Source organism: Strix aluco, chromosome 2 (assembly GCF_031877795.1).
Source record: "Strix aluco isolate bStrAlu1 chromosome 2, bStrAlu1.hap1, whole genome shotgun sequence".
Classification (NCBI taxonomy): domain Eukaryota; kingdom Metazoa; phylum Chordata; class Aves; order Strigiformes; family Strigidae; genus Strix; species Strix aluco.
Window position 1 is genome coordinate 77,287,389 of NC_133932.1, and position 15,506 is coordinate 77,302,894.

The window sequence follows — 15,506 nt, forward strand, 5'->3', positions numbered from 1 at the left end:
GGTTGATTTCTCCTATAATGCCTCTGCAATCTCAGTTTTGATGCATGAAATACAGCATCTCCAACCCTCTATGAGCAGACTTGATCTCCTTACTATTATTTTCCCATATCTCTATATACTCAACCCATTAGAGAAATCAGATAGTTGAACAGAATAATAGGTAATAGTCCCTAAACTCAGTGCTTTTTTTCAGTAGCTTTACAAAGCTTTACAAAGTCTTTACAAAGGAATGGACATGGCAGGAACAAAGTCCTGAGGAAATACCACTGATGATAGGTTAAAACTCACAGCTAAATTTCTCTTAAAAAAAAAAAAAAACAAAAACAAAACCAACACAAGGCAGCATAGCACAGAAAATAGTTTGGAAAATCTTCCATTTATTGCAGTCACATCTCCCTTTCTTTGTCCACTCTTTCGTTTGTTCTTCCACAAATAATTTTTTTAATGCATTTTAAAATGTGTCTGTGTTCTGTCCTCACCTTGGCCCTTGGAGATCATGGACACAGAAAGCATGTTTCTCATTTACACTTTATTCCACTCCAGAAACAGCCACTTCTGCAGGCTTGCCCCTTGTTGTAAGGGGTGTGCCTGTGCGGCAGAGGGCATGATTAGAGATATGGTATTCTGTCAGTCCCTCTAGGCCATCACGAGTTAGCACTGGTGAGATTAGCCTGACATGCACTGAGTGAAACCAGCTGCTTCAGTCTCAGTCAAAAGGTTGCATTTGCTTGCCTCTTCAGTGGAGCTCATGTATCTAAACCTCCAAGTTGAAGGCTACTGCAATATTTAATATATTCTGGTTTCATATGGAAGAAATTTATTTTTTTATTATGCAGATATACACAATGGATTCCTTCAGTCCCATTATCCTGTAGGATATTTTATTTAGGTTTTGAATGTATGTATTGAATGACATCTTGTGTTGTTGTATTTTCTGCTAATGAGAGGTGTAATTAAAAAATACTGCAGAACAGGAAAAATAAGTCCCCTTTTCTCTGGTCCATCTTTCTTTCCATATGGTGAAACATATTTGTGAATCATATGCATGGTGTTTATCTTTCACCCCCTGCCCCCTCTAAACAGGTGCAAATGCTTTTGTGGAAAAAAAAATAAAAAGGAGAAAAAAATCCAACAAATCTCATGTCTCCTTTTGTGGCTGCCTCTTTCAAGTCTGCTTGTTTTAACTTTCCTTTTGATGAAGATATAGCTGCAAATCATGTTTTGTAAGGAATTATGAGCAGCAAGGAAAAAAATTACCTGTTGACTATACAAAGGCAGCAGCACAGGGAATTTTCAGGGACAAAAAAGCCCACATCTGTCTCTATTTCTGTATTTATACAAGCATGAGGACCAAATTCAGTTGTGGTGAGTAAAGTATTGAAAAATAGACTCTTATGCACAGGCTTACATGGGACTGCTAGTATCCAACTGACCAATGTGAAAGATGGAAGCTAAAAGAAATGTAAACAAATGGAACAGAAATTTCAGTCTAAACATAGGTGCTTTATCTGCATCTTTGCTTAATTTAAGAACTTACTGAACTAATTCAATAGGAATAAGAACAAAAGATATGCAGTTTTGATACATTTTATGCATGCATGCAATGCAATGCCTTTGAGACACAATGGGAGAAATTAGGAATCCAGATAAAGTTGAGGATAAGAGAGTTGTGTGTTCATAGCTCAAGGATGAAAGTATAGGAGGAAGTTAAATCTTTGTCCTATTTGATGTCAATTTAAGGTCAAGGTAAACAGATCTATTCCTCAGCATATATGGGCATGGAAACAGGCATGCAGTCATTGTGACATTCTCAGGAAAAAGGAGTTCATATGGCCTGTAGCAACATTTTGAATATGCTGATGGTTTGATTATTGTGGGAGAATGAAAGAGAAAATATAGTTCAAAAGGTTCTTGAAAGACTTGAAGGAAATGGACAAGAAAAATGGAACATAGATCAACAAATACTAAAAGACAAAAAATTCCACAATCTTGTAAACAAGGAGGCACAATCTTACAAAAGCATGGCCAGTGTTTGACAGTATGACAGCCGTCAATGAATTACTTTGCATATCTAGGAAAAATAATTACAAGGAACTCTGCTCTGGAGGAATTAAGGCATGGTTTAGTGGTGGGACATCTTTTTCTCTTCCTTGCTGATAATTTTTTTTTTTTCCTGCTCCAAGCTTTTCTCAAAATAACAAACTTGCTAGATTTTTTTTTTTATTCTGTTTTGTTTTGTTTTGGTGGGTTTTCTTAATGTCTGTGAGACATGGGCACATACAGAAAAGAAGACAGCCATGTACATACATATTAACAAAAAAGAATATAAAAAAGCCAGTGGGGAGGAATGACAGAATATTACCTGAAAAACAAGTAAGAAATCCTTCTGAGGGCAGGTAATCTAGGGAAATATCTCCACTGTCTATGACCACAATGCTGAAGTTTAGAATTAAGTTTGTAGGGTGAGAGGATGTACAAGTGCATGTGTGCATCATCTTGTCTGAATTTCCCTGCTTGGGGAAAAGCCCTTGGCTGGAGCTGGAGCTGGAGCCAGCAGGTGGGCATGAAGGGTGAGGAGGACATTCTGGCCACAAGAAATAATGCATCAGCATAGGCACAGACTTGAGCATAGGATTACCATCATGGCTAAGGAGAAAACAGGAGTTTTAATACAGGAAACAACCCCAAAGCTCTTCAAATAAATTATAAGCAATGAAAAAATGTGTAAGAGGAAAGTTATGTGAGTCATCAAGGACCACAGGGGTCTACAGACCCAGGGTCTGAGTGGTAAATTAGTGCTCATAACCCACAGGTAAAGTAATGGCTCTCTGAAAAGGCAACTGAGATCAAGGTAACTTCAGAGGCATCACCAAGCATCAGCTGGGGGTAACCAAGTCACTGGCTGAAGTTCAGCCCGTTTCCAGCCCTTCTGAATTGTCTCTTGCAGTTCATCATTTGTGTGCACTATGGCTTGATGCATACCTTTCTTGTGAAAGAAAGATATGAAAAGCTGTCCTCAGCTTTGGTGAACCAGTGAAGAATTGTGTTTCCAACAGACTTGGAAATCAAAATACCTGATATTTTCACCTCCATGCTTTTTACTTTAATAATCAATAGGCTGTTTGTAAGACCTTAAAACAGTCGTTTCTTTGCATTCAGCCATTTGCTCCTGCTTCTTACAGATGATGTAGTAGGGAACACCTTAATATGTGTCTTGATTGTGTTTCCTTTGCCAGTTGAAGGTGGGTTACAGATTGACTTGCTCTTTTGAGTAGGCTATAGTTTTGACCCTGATCCTATGCCTCAAATTGTTTTTATACACAGTTCAATAGTATTATATGTTTTCTAGCTCAGTTTATCTTTGCAATTAGCCACTCAAGTCAATAGATAATGCATTTTTAATGCCATGTTGGCAAAGAGGAAGGAAGAACCTCCATTTCTCACTAACATAGGTGATGTAAATTCACTTCCAAGTAGCAGTAAAAGCAACTGTAATCTTGAGCAAAACCTCATTGCTTTCTTGGAAACGTAGTCACCACAGCTGAGCCTCTTTGTAAAAACTGTTGTTTGTGTGGTATGGTATAATGCGTTCTGCTGAAAAGCAATAGGATATAGAGGAGTTAGTCCTCCCATTAGAGTACTGTAGATGCCAAAAGAAAAGTGATTATTCTTTTTTTTCCTTTTGCTGTCTGCATTCCTCACGTACAGATTAGAAGGGTTAAAAGCTGGATATTTGTACATTTCATTATTCATCAGGATTGTTCATGAATAGATTGAAATTGCTCTAGGATCAATATGTTGTTATCCAAGCAATATTAAGCTTTGACTTTCCACAGGACAGATTTCGGAATATGCTATAATAGACGAGTTAGGTAGAGGCTTGAGAACAAGGGGCTAACTGATTTTATGGGAAATTGTCAGATTTCTAACACCTTGAGCAAGTAGTGGCATTGATTATCACTCAGTTGCCAGCAGCTATGGATAAAAATCTTACTTTGTTTATTGTTGTATTAATGTTATTTGGTAAAACTATTTCCAAACATTTTTTTTAGTTCTGCAATGCATATTGTAACACTGAGGCAAATAAAAAGCCCTAATCCTTTGCTACCACTCTGGTTTTATATCTTTGTGGGTTTTGCCAGACATGTATATATTCACATTGTTCATAATCAACCTTTATAAGCTTGTTGCTAAAAGAGGAATTTTATCTGAGCATCAGGATGTATCTATAATCATCCTGCTGTTACCCATCCATAACAAAAACAAGCATTGCTGCTGAGTGTGTGTTAGGAGCTGCGTGTAATCATCTCCTATTTAATGAGATACATTAAGTTTCTGCTTTTTTAACATATAATGATACACGCAAAAGTGTCTGACTTGTTTCCTTTTGCCACTTCTGACTGGTTAACGACATGATGCCATTCCAAAAATACCTTTCAGAGGCTGACATTTTATTTCTCACTAATTGTTTAGTTAAAATAGGAGACAAAATGGATTTTCTGTCTTTGGTATTGATTCACTATACAGCTCTTGAATGTTTGGTTGTGAATCTCTGTATTTTAAGGTTCTTCCGATAATGGATAATTGAAGTAACAGTTATGTAGATGCTATGAAAATTAAATAATAACAGGAAAATATTTTTAGATCTCTGGATGAACTGAAATATAAGAGACTTTTTTTTTTAGGGAAAATTACTATTTGCAAGTGATATAGATATAAAAAAATATTTTCTGCACTTGCATTTCAAAATGCTAGCAAGAAATTTAGGATTTTTGTTCATATTCATTAATTTCAAGACACAACTTCGCTCCTGTGATGTCTTTTCTGGACAGACGTTATGTGGTGGGCAGCACTCCATTGGGTGTCCCATCATATGTGCATTCACTTTTTATATTTAAGTGAAACAGTGTTTTAGACATCCATCTCTATTAAAGAATGAAAATGCATAACAGGAAACAGTACAGAATATCTAAGATTCTGTCAGCCTGTCAGGTTTTGGCCATCTTTAAGATTTGACGTTCATCATTTTCTACCTTCTCATTGGAAAAGGAGAGGAGGAAGGAGAACAGAGAATGGATTTAGGGCCCCTTTTTTTCATATGTGAAAGCTGCTTTGGAAGGAAATGAGGAAAACCTGTTGAATACTTCCAGCAGTGCTTTTACTGCTGAAGGACAAAGCTGGGCAAGAAGATGCACAGTGAAAGAAGCAAAGAATTGCTGGTTTTCTCCTAAAATATGTATTTGCTGTATAACAAAAGTTAAGTAACAAACGTCTGAAAGTGGTCTCTGTTCGCTTTTCTTCCCAGCCTTCAGTGGTCAACTGCAGCTCATTTGAGTCATGAAACTAAGAGAAGACTTAGGTAATGCATTTTCTCAGAGAATTGATTGCATTCGTTACAGAATGGTTTTGCCTTGCATTAGTCTCCTCAGACTAAAGGTTCCTCTGGGGTTGTCTCTCATGTTCTTCTTATGAATGTCCAGCACAAAACAGAAAAAGGATGACAAAGAGACATTAGCAAGAAGTTCATATAATTGACCTACCCTAACTGACTTTTATTCATTCCAGCCCCTGTCTTTTATAATAGTTGATTCTTTAGGCGGTATAATTCATGCACTGACAGGTCATTAAAAAAGGCTGCAAGCAGAAAAACAAGCTTACAACTGTAAAGAAAAAAGAAACAGAGTACACTAAAGTAGGCCAGTTTCTATAACTTGACTGTTCTTGCAACTTTTTCTAGCTTCTCAGCTTGTAAATGACACCCATTTAAAACTTTCATAAATTCACACATCTTTTGGAAGGAACATGTAGAACTGAAAGAGCCTAAAGTATACCTTACAAAATACCTCTGAATTTGCATCTATTTATGTTTACTTTTCCCTTTGTAGATAGTTATGGACATTATACTATCATACTCAGGGAGGTCTGCAAATACTATGTAACAACACCATATATATGACAATATACTGTCCATCTGACATTGCACAATAGTAGCTAATTAAGGCTACTATACCACTCATGCAGTGGCAAAAACTAAAATTGGTTTTCTTTATCCAACATTTCAGTGTATTGCAGAGAAGCAGAGATTTCATTAGTGGTAAAAGGTAAGAAAAAGTCATCCTCCTTGGTTCTTTTTGGCTACCTGGCCATTTCAATACTTCTCTTCTTGATAGTTTATATTATTTGAGGCATTTGGATTACAGAAGGTGTCTACAGTAATGACTGTAAGTGTCTGGATAAAATTGTGTCAAAAAATTTCACTGTCATTTGGAAAGGTTCGGTCTATATCTGAGAGTACTTTGTATGCCTCCTGCATTATTCATTCAGGGACAGAACGGTGGATTGATGGGAGACTGGATGAGAATTTCTTCCCCAGCCCATCGTGGTTTGTTTCAACAGCTATGTTGTTAAATCCTTCCTTTCAGTCTCTTAATTTAGTGCTGTCCCATTTTTCCCTTGGCACTGACCTTTTCTAGCTGGGAACCTGATGCTGTCTACAAGCTGATGAATTATGGCTGTTCTGAGTGGAAGCAACCAGGAAAGACAGGCTGGTTTACTCACGTTCTTCTTCGAAATGTCCCATAACGGTAGTGAAAGAAAATATTCCCTACAACACATGCAATTTCTCTTAGTCATGCCTTGGGACGTGTGCCTTTCTTATTGATACTAGATTTCTTTAATCACAGATGCTGTACAGGAGATAAAAGATGTCTTTCTGTGTTGGTAAAGCAAGGAGTTATAGTTGGTGTTTAAACTGAAGCCTTAAAGCAGATTTTTACTGCAAATTTAAATCTTAAGGGAAGCTAGGTGCTGGGGATTAAGTGGAGCGGAGATTGTGCTCTTGGAGAAAGAATATCTCATTTCACTGGTACAAGAATTCTGGCTGCATTTCCTTTAAAGCCAAGGATGTACTCAAGCCAAAAAATACACTTTTCTGTGAAAGTTCAGAGCAGGACTGAAGCAGAAAGATAATTTCACACTCCTTTATATGTCTGTGGGGATGAAGGAGGATATTATACTTGATCATATGCTATAACATGTGATGGCTATCAGTGGGCTGCAGCCCATTCTAAACCCAGAGTTACAAATTTGGCTTATCACTAATATTTCTAAAATTTATTTTGCTTCTTTTATTCAGGTGAGGCAACACTTTTTTAGCAGTTCTTCTCTTCAATTTTTGTTGAAGGATTCTAGTTCTGGCGCACAAATGCCATAAAGTTCATTTTAAAAATTATTAACTATTTCCAGGCTGCTCCACCAAACCTTCTTTCAAATTTAAACAACCTTGATTCACTAACTCCTAATGATAGGGTCATGATTCAGATCTGCATGATGGACTTCACTTCAAACACATTAGATCACTTTTGGAGTTGAACTGTACAACCTTAAATAACATACATCAGAAAAGCTTATATCAAGGAAATTTTGTTCTATTTTAGCCATGTCCCACTGAGTTGATGACTCTGAATTGTAGGTGTCCATCAAAAGAACATAATAGCTGAGCACTGCTTGTAATATAATACTAACTTCTGTGTGGGTGGGGAGAGAGATATATGTAAGACTTCTGGCATGTATATAAGTAGTATTTTGGGATCATTCTTGAAGTTATTAACTAAAATATGCTTTTATCTGACATCATTGTTTAGTCTTGCAAATGGTAAGTTTATGGAAGTGATGAATATGTGCTCTGCCTTTGATACAAAATATTATTGCCTTTAATAAATTATAGTTTAATATGGCCATAGCTGCTAGTTGTAAGCAAAGCAACTTTTCTGTTATGAAACAAGGAAGTTTTTGTAATCCAAGCTGTTTTAAGTTCTGTTTCAATCTGGACAGAAAATGAAGCCAAATTCAGGCTGCAATCAATACCATCTTAAACACACAGAAATCTGTCGAAGCTATTTTTTGTTAGTTTGTCTTTATGTATGTTATGTGGCTTTTATTCATCACCTTGTTTTAGGTGCTCATGAATGCACATGAATAAAAAATTTCTACATTGTTAATATTGCCAGTCATATCCCTTCTAATTAGAATCCCAATTTAGTAACTGCTAATACTTGCAATAGCATTGATTTACATTTGCTTTTACCTTAATTTAGTCAAAAGTTGCATTTTGTTTCTTTACAAGCAGTGATATTCACATCTTCCAGTCTCTTAAAAAGTAAAAAATGAGACAATTATTGCAGCCAAAAGTTTTGCTTTTGCACACTGACATCCTTACTGCACTCTCACTGATTCTTTAACCAGCAAGAATGATCCCTGTTTTTTACCTGCATGACACCAAGTGCATTTTTTTTAAATTTTTTTTAAAGTCCATGTGTTTAGGAATCTTCCAGAGAACAGAAATAACACTAACTGAAGAGCCAATAATGGTATTCTCTGACTGTTTAGTCTATTAAGGAAGTTTTCTGTCAGAAGACTGTGGAAAGTATGTGAACGGACTTCTGAGCATGTGCTGCTTTCATGGGGCATCTGTAGGTTTGGCAGGTTCAGATATTACTGCTTTTTATTTTGAAGCTTTGTTACTAAAGTCACTGCATGGTTTGTAGTGGCAGCTAAAGCTTCATGTTCCTTGGTATCTTACTTGGCCAGTTTGCACATAGAAAATTCTGCCAACTTTGCTTGTTCTTGTTTTCATGTTTTAAAATTATATTTGTATTATGGGCTTTTAGGCCCAGATCAGCTAGATATCTTCTGAACATACAGGGAACATAGTATCAATTTCTCCTTAATCCATAAAGTACCTAACCATGTATTGCTGGGTTTTCGGCCATTTGAAAAGGAACTCTTGTACAAGATCATTTTGAACTGTAGCCTTTTGGCCAGATTAAGAGTTGGAAAAATTTGTTGCTATGGATGGGAAATCTTAAGTAACTATTTTTTATTCTCGCACACCAGCATTTGTCAAATAGGTATACTGTAAGAAGGTAGTCTAACTCACCTAATTCAATGTGCAGCAAGTCAGAGAAATATCAGTTTAGGTATTTTCCAGTTCTCATGTGCAGATGAAGCCTTCAGATCTTACAGGTCTTGCTGCATAAATATGTCTATGATGTGGCCTTTTGCCCTTCTACAGCACTGCAGCTGTTTTCTGGTATCTTATCATTTCACATCTTGATTACTCCAGCATCCTCCCCTCCCGCACTGAGAAATACAGTGCTACCCCCCTGTTCTCCATTCAGAAGTCTGCTATGAAGTTCATTTCCCAGCTTCATTATTTTAACTGTATTTCTCTTCTCTTTTGAGTGCCTTCTCCTCACTAAACACTGATTCTTCTCAGTTTTAAGGCCCTTCTTCATGAGTCATTTCCAACCTTTCTATCCACTATTAAAATGCCACTTCCTTCTTTTGATTCCTGTATTGCTAGCCTCTAACCCCAAAAGTACCTGTGTGCTGACTCTATGCTGCTTTTCTCACTCTGCAGAAGTTTCCCACAAGCCTCCACAAAGCTAGTGTTGTCCTTTCTTCAGTCTCTCCTTAAAAATCCTTTGTCATCATTCCTACAAAAAATGTTCAACAACCACCTACTAGCATGCTCAAATGTTTCGGTTTTGGGTTTTTTTTTTTTCTCCCCCCCTGTATCAATTGCTATTTGGAATGAAAGGTGTTCACATTGGGCAGAGTCCACTTGGTCTGTACTTCCAAAGTGCTGAGGTCCTGTTACATGACCTGGACTTCTAAGTGCAAATAATAAATAGTATCAGGTTATTTTTACAGTGGTTGATTAGACTGGCTTGTTCCTTGCCTGGCAACCTCTTTGAGTTTGTCTTGCGGTTATGTATTCTGCCTGGCACCAAGGAGAAGCTGTAGCTAGTTCAGCCTGCAGCTGCGCTTTTGCTGCCCGGTGTGTTGAACGAGTGCCGTTGTGCCCATCTCCAGGGGAATCCACTGCCTCCTTATTTGCTGCTGGCTACAATTCAAGAGGATGACTGCTAGCTATGTCACTTTTGTGAGCTGTAACTAGAATGATACCCTCCTTTCCTGTATTTCAGAATAAAACACAAATTTAAAGAGGCTTGAAGGTTGAGGAGCAGAAGGAGGAAACTTTTGTGGAAGCCCTTGTCCTTGAACTGCCTGTTTTGATGACCACAGTAAAGCCATGGTCTTACATCGTCCCTCATGGTGTGCAGCAGAAGGGTACTTTTTGTTCAGCCCCAACAGTTCATTATTGATTTACTTACTGAACAGAGATATAGTTTAAGATTGCAGATGTTCATATAATTTTTAAACAGTATCTAGAAGCTATATGGCTAGCTGTGTTGTCATGCTAGTTTTTACTTTGCAACTCTGTGGTTTGCAGCATAGGTGTCTTGTCCATAGCTGCATAATTATTTCTTCTGAGAGCCGTAGCAGAAAAACTTCATGCTTTGTGGGGATTATTTCAAGTGAAAAGACCGTGGCTACAAATGAATATGTGCAACTTCATTAAAGCTAGCTAAATTGAACAGACTACATTGTGAAAACCCAGCAATTAGAAGTTACGTTGATAACTCATTCAAAAATTTTCATTTACTTAATGACTTGTGGGATAGATAGTAAAGTTTGCTGTACTTTGATTTTGAACTATAGTCATTTGCTATGCCATATTATTGATTAGCATGGAGGTGCCTAGCTTCCTCATGTCAGACTTCAACCTCTGATTGACAAAAATAAATTACTTGGTAGGGAATTCATCTCAGTTGTCATCTGAATTGCTTTCCAACAATCCTTATATCTCCATGTTCACAACACAGGTAACCTGAGCTCCTTCATTCAGGCACTCCTAAGTTTGAGAGGTGGATAATGGCTCTTTTTTCTTTATTTCATTTGTGTTTTGTTCTTAAATGAAAGTAGATTCTGACACCACCACATGTCTCCATGAGCTAAGGCTCCACTATTATGATGTACTACTACAAAGTTGAGTATTGGCAACAGTGGTGGGGACCCCAAAACTGAGAACTCCCCCTTGACAGAACTTTTTGATTCCAAGAGTTTGAACCCACAACCTGTGTGTTGTGATACTTACTAATGCTACAGCAACCAGGAGAATTAAAACATCTCCAAATATGACTCACATCAAGCAAAAGCTTGATGGGAAGCTGGCAAAAATATCCAAGTGAAAATTCTTCTCAGCAAGGTGCAATTTAATACATCCTTCACTTCTCTAGGACCCAGGAAGCTGTATCAGATTGTAGTTTACAGCCAAAACCCACTCCTGGGGTTTTGGAAATTGGAAGTTGGTATATACTTCATTTTTCAAATGCTGCTTTGACAGGAGGAAACCACCTTTTATATAAGACTACAGGTTAAATCTGGGCACTGACCTTGGAAGAGAAATCCTGAGCACAAGTTCTTGTTTGCAAGTCATGTCTGGTTTTGCAATTTATTCATTCACTTCCTAATGCAAAGTGTAAAGACTGTCCTGGATCAAAACCCAAAAAGTCATTCTTGTAGGGAAGATCTAAATGATTCATGTCAGCCAGATGTAGATTCAGATTCCTTCAGGTTGGATACAGATAGGCAGGCAGCCTAGGGGAGTGCCCTCACCATTGAGTTTCTCTTATAAAATGCCCTTGTACTGTCTTTCCCTCCAGCAATGGACTTGAATAAAGTCATCTGTGGATGATTTTTTTTTAAAGTCAGTGCTGTTAGCACATTGGTAATTTTCTGAGAGTTTCTACTGGGTTGAGCCTTAGGTATACAGCTCTAGATTTGGCCTAGGCACATGCAGAAACAGTATTTTAGGAGTCGTGGCTGCTTTACTGGAGGAAATACAGGTGTTTAGAGCTTTTCAGCCAGCTGAGATGATGTCTGAGGTAAGGCTTTAGACGTTGCTTTTAACTTGGAAATATTTCAGTTTCCACCTGAGCCACAGGGAAGGTTCCCATTTCAGAAGTCTTTCTGAGTAATTCTTCAGAGGAACTGGTGGTTGCAGCCCAGCATAGTCATCGTCAGATGCCTAATTTTCATTCATGAATACTCTCCGCATGGGTGGAACTATTAGCCTGCTCTAATGTAACATATATTTAAGTGACTTTTTGACTGAGAGTTTATCCCAGGCAGAATTGCATCCTAATATACTGGGTATCCAAAAGCTGTTACGCTACCCAGACATCTAGAGGATAGCTGTGATACTTTTGAGCAGAATACAGTATTCAGGTTTGGCTCCTACTCATATGCCCCAAAAAATAATTAACAATCTATTACCATGCTTTTCATAACTAAGAAATAGTAATGATGCCAGTTTGTCCAGTCTATCAGTCTGCATCCAGGAGTAGCCAAGTAATTTTGTTGACATCATCCATTTTTTTGACTTGGTAAATACCTCCCACTTCATATGCTGTGCGCTGTCAGAAACACTACTGTACATGCCAAAGAGATGAGAGAGAAAAGAGCCAGGTTTGATTCACAGGTGGGATATGATTTGAAGGAATCTTGTTTCAGTGTCCTAATGGATATTTGTGAAATCACACAAATAGCTTTTACAGGCAGCCAACCATCTCTAGTACGGAGGAGCATGGAATGACAAACAGCTTTTGTTTATAGCAAAAAGTGAGTATTGGCTAAGAAGTAGTGTTTATGGTAATTGAGCTTTACAAGGAAGTAAAACTTAGTGGGGAACACAGGGGGTAGCATTTGCAGTGAAGCAGGTAATAAGGAGAGCTGTGTAGGCATTTCCTGATTAGCATCTGCTGTTTCAACAGCGGAGAAACATGACTCACATGTAAATGCTTGTGCTAGGCTTTAACAGGCATTCCCTCTAGCATGCCACCCTGCCTTCTGGTTTTATTTTGAGTCTCCTTGAGCCCTACTGTGATTTGAAATCAGTGGAGGAGAAAGGAGACTAACACAAACAACAGATGTCTTAAAGTCTTGGAAAAGAGAGAGAAAAAGCCTTGTGGCAAAGGAGAAGGTACTGTTTGTCATTAGCTTTTGCTGCCTCTAGTACAGACTGTATTTGCATTTCTGCATGTGTATATATACGCAGTTGTGCACATAGGTGATAAAGAAGTGGTAGTGCAGAAAGATGGCCATTGCACACATCAGATAATACTTTTTGTATCCTGTAAATGAGTGTGACCTATAGACACTAAGAGTACTTGCTCACTCAGACAAAGCAACCTATTCTAGAGCAGGTTCACAAATTATTTCCCAGCTGCTGCAGTAACTGCTGCAGTAACTGTTTTTAGTTTGTTGCTGGATAAAATACACTAATTCTTTTTATTTGAGGTTAAAAGTTGCTCCATAATAGAAAAAGCAAATAGTATGCCTGGTGTCCATCAAGACAGCTTTGCTTACAGGGGGTAACTTAAGCCGTGGCAATACAAATACTGTGTACCCCATAACATTAGGAGAATTTGTTTGTGCACTAAGTGACATTTAGTGCAGATTCAGAAAAGCACTTCATCTGTGCTTTCTGGTATGGGGACGGTGTCTTTAAGGACTTTGATTTCCAGAAAGGAAATCTGTGACAGAAACAGCTGTGAAATTCTTACAGTATATAAGCAGCTGGGGATGGCATAGAGACCCTGAAAACACATTACCTGCAGAGTGTTGAATCAGTACTGCATGGGGCCAGGAGCAAAAGGAAATGGAAAGGAAAAAGAAAAATATACTGTGAATGGAGAAGTGAAAATATATGACTTTTTGAGATTTTTACTTCTTGGGAAAGATAAAGAAATATGAATTAAAAGGATTCAGGGCTGAGAACTTTGTGCTCAGAAAGCTTAGCAAGCCACCTCCCACCTTCCCACAACTACCTCCTCCTTTTATGAAGGGCCTATCTTCCACAGGTTTCAGCAGATGGGTCCAAAGACTGAAAATCACATTCACACAGAATCCTATTTTCTCATGGTATTTTATTTGCTTGCTAACTTGCTGGTGTTTTTTTCAAAGGATTTTGGTAAACTGTCTCAATATACACTCGCACTGTTTATTTTGTTACTCTTAATTGTGTTATTAAAAAAAAAATAAAATTAATTTGGCTACGGGGTTCCAGAAGTTTGTGCTTAGGTTAACCTTAGTAAAGAGTTTAGAACAACTGCTCTGTTACTGAGTATGACTTTTGGAAGCATTACCAGTATTGGGATGAACACCAAGGATGTCATTAGGAATTACATTTCTTTGTACAGAAATTTGTACATCAAAATAGTGTTTTCCTGGGGTGTTTAAGGCTGTGTCTATTCTAGGAAATTATATAAATTTTAATATGTTGGCAGCAGCAATTTTTAAGCATCAAATATTAGTTGTTATAAACCATAGAGGGAGTTTGTTACATTTAGTATGGTAAAACTGAACAACTGTTTTCTCATTAATGCTATTTTAGCATGGACTTTCTTATTCTTTACAAGAATATCCTATCAGAAAAATAAGTACAATAATAATTATTCCTGTATTTTAAATGGTGTTTTTATGCCTGTGTCACTTCCTCTGTACTTTGAAAATACACTGTCCCTGTTGCATGGATGGGAAAACAGAGGCATCTATGGGAGGTGTTATAACTTCACCTGGAAGTCATCTAGAGGAAGACAGATCTCCTGGTCTCAAAGCAGAACCTTATTATAAGTCATATATTAAACTTATCAAGAGGTTATTTGTAAGTTAACAAAACAGAAGCTGCACTTTAGAGATATCGTTTAACATTTACTTTTCCTCCCACAGGAACTTTTTACACCAGAGTGCAAATTCAAGGAGTCTGTTTTTGAAAATTATTATGTAATCTACTCATCCATGCTCTACAGACAACAGGAATCCGGGAGGGCCTGGTTCTTGGGGCTGAACAAAGAAGGGCAGGTCATGAAAGGAAACAGAGTGAAGAAAACAAAACCAGCAGCTCATTTTCTACCCAAGCCATTGGAAGGTGAGACTCAGTCCATCACTGGCAGATCCTCCTATAAATCTCACAAGAAGAAGAGGGAATGGTTTCTAAAACAGCTTTTGTGAATGTGCATGCCCCGCACAGGGGCCATTCCAAATGACAGTCCCCAGGATTCATGGAGCAGTTTTGTGCTTCAGCATAGTGATGCTAGAAAAGGCATATGTAAAAACATTTTTTCCAGGGATTAAGAGGTCATTTTACAAGAAAATAAATCTTTTGTGGAAGTGCCTTGTGCTGTTTTTAAAATATTCTCTCGGTAGAGACAAAAGCTGTTGTGAGTCTTGCAGTGAGAAAACAGTCCTTTCATTAAGCAGAATGAAATAATGGACATTGCAGGATAATTGGGAGTTATAAAGGGAATGGATGAAATGTCAGCATTTCAAAGTAAAAGCTTTCTAATACAAAACACAAAAATCTCTTTATAAAATAAATCATACTCTATTACTTAGCCAGTTGATGCAATGCACGTAACTTGTGTAACTTGGCCTTTAAACCAAGATAGAAGCAAATAAAAGTCATGCTAACCTTACACACTAAAATGATGTCACGCCTTCTCTGAAAAATACATTCATTTATATCCTGGAACTTTTGGGTTATCCTATGTATTCTGCAGGACTTTATAAGCCTATGCTGCTTTTTCTTCTTGTCTTCA

The 15,506-nt window shown here is 37.6% G+C and overlaps 1 protein-coding gene across 6 annotated transcripts in view; it reads left to right on the forward strand.

Moving 5' to 3' along the window:
* Positions 1–15,506, forward strand: part of FGF14 (fibroblast growth factor 14) — a 421,004-nt gene that overhangs the window by 396,604 nt on the left and 8,894 nt on the right. For all 6 annotated transcript variants that reach the window (XM_074815360.1, XM_074815362.1, XM_074815365.1 and 3 more), the window contains one exon: positions 14,638–14,836. In XM_074815360.1, the coding sequence (XP_074671461.1) occupies positions 14,638–14,836 (199 nt within the window). The remainder of the gene's footprint in view (positions 1–14,637; positions 14,837–15,506) is intronic.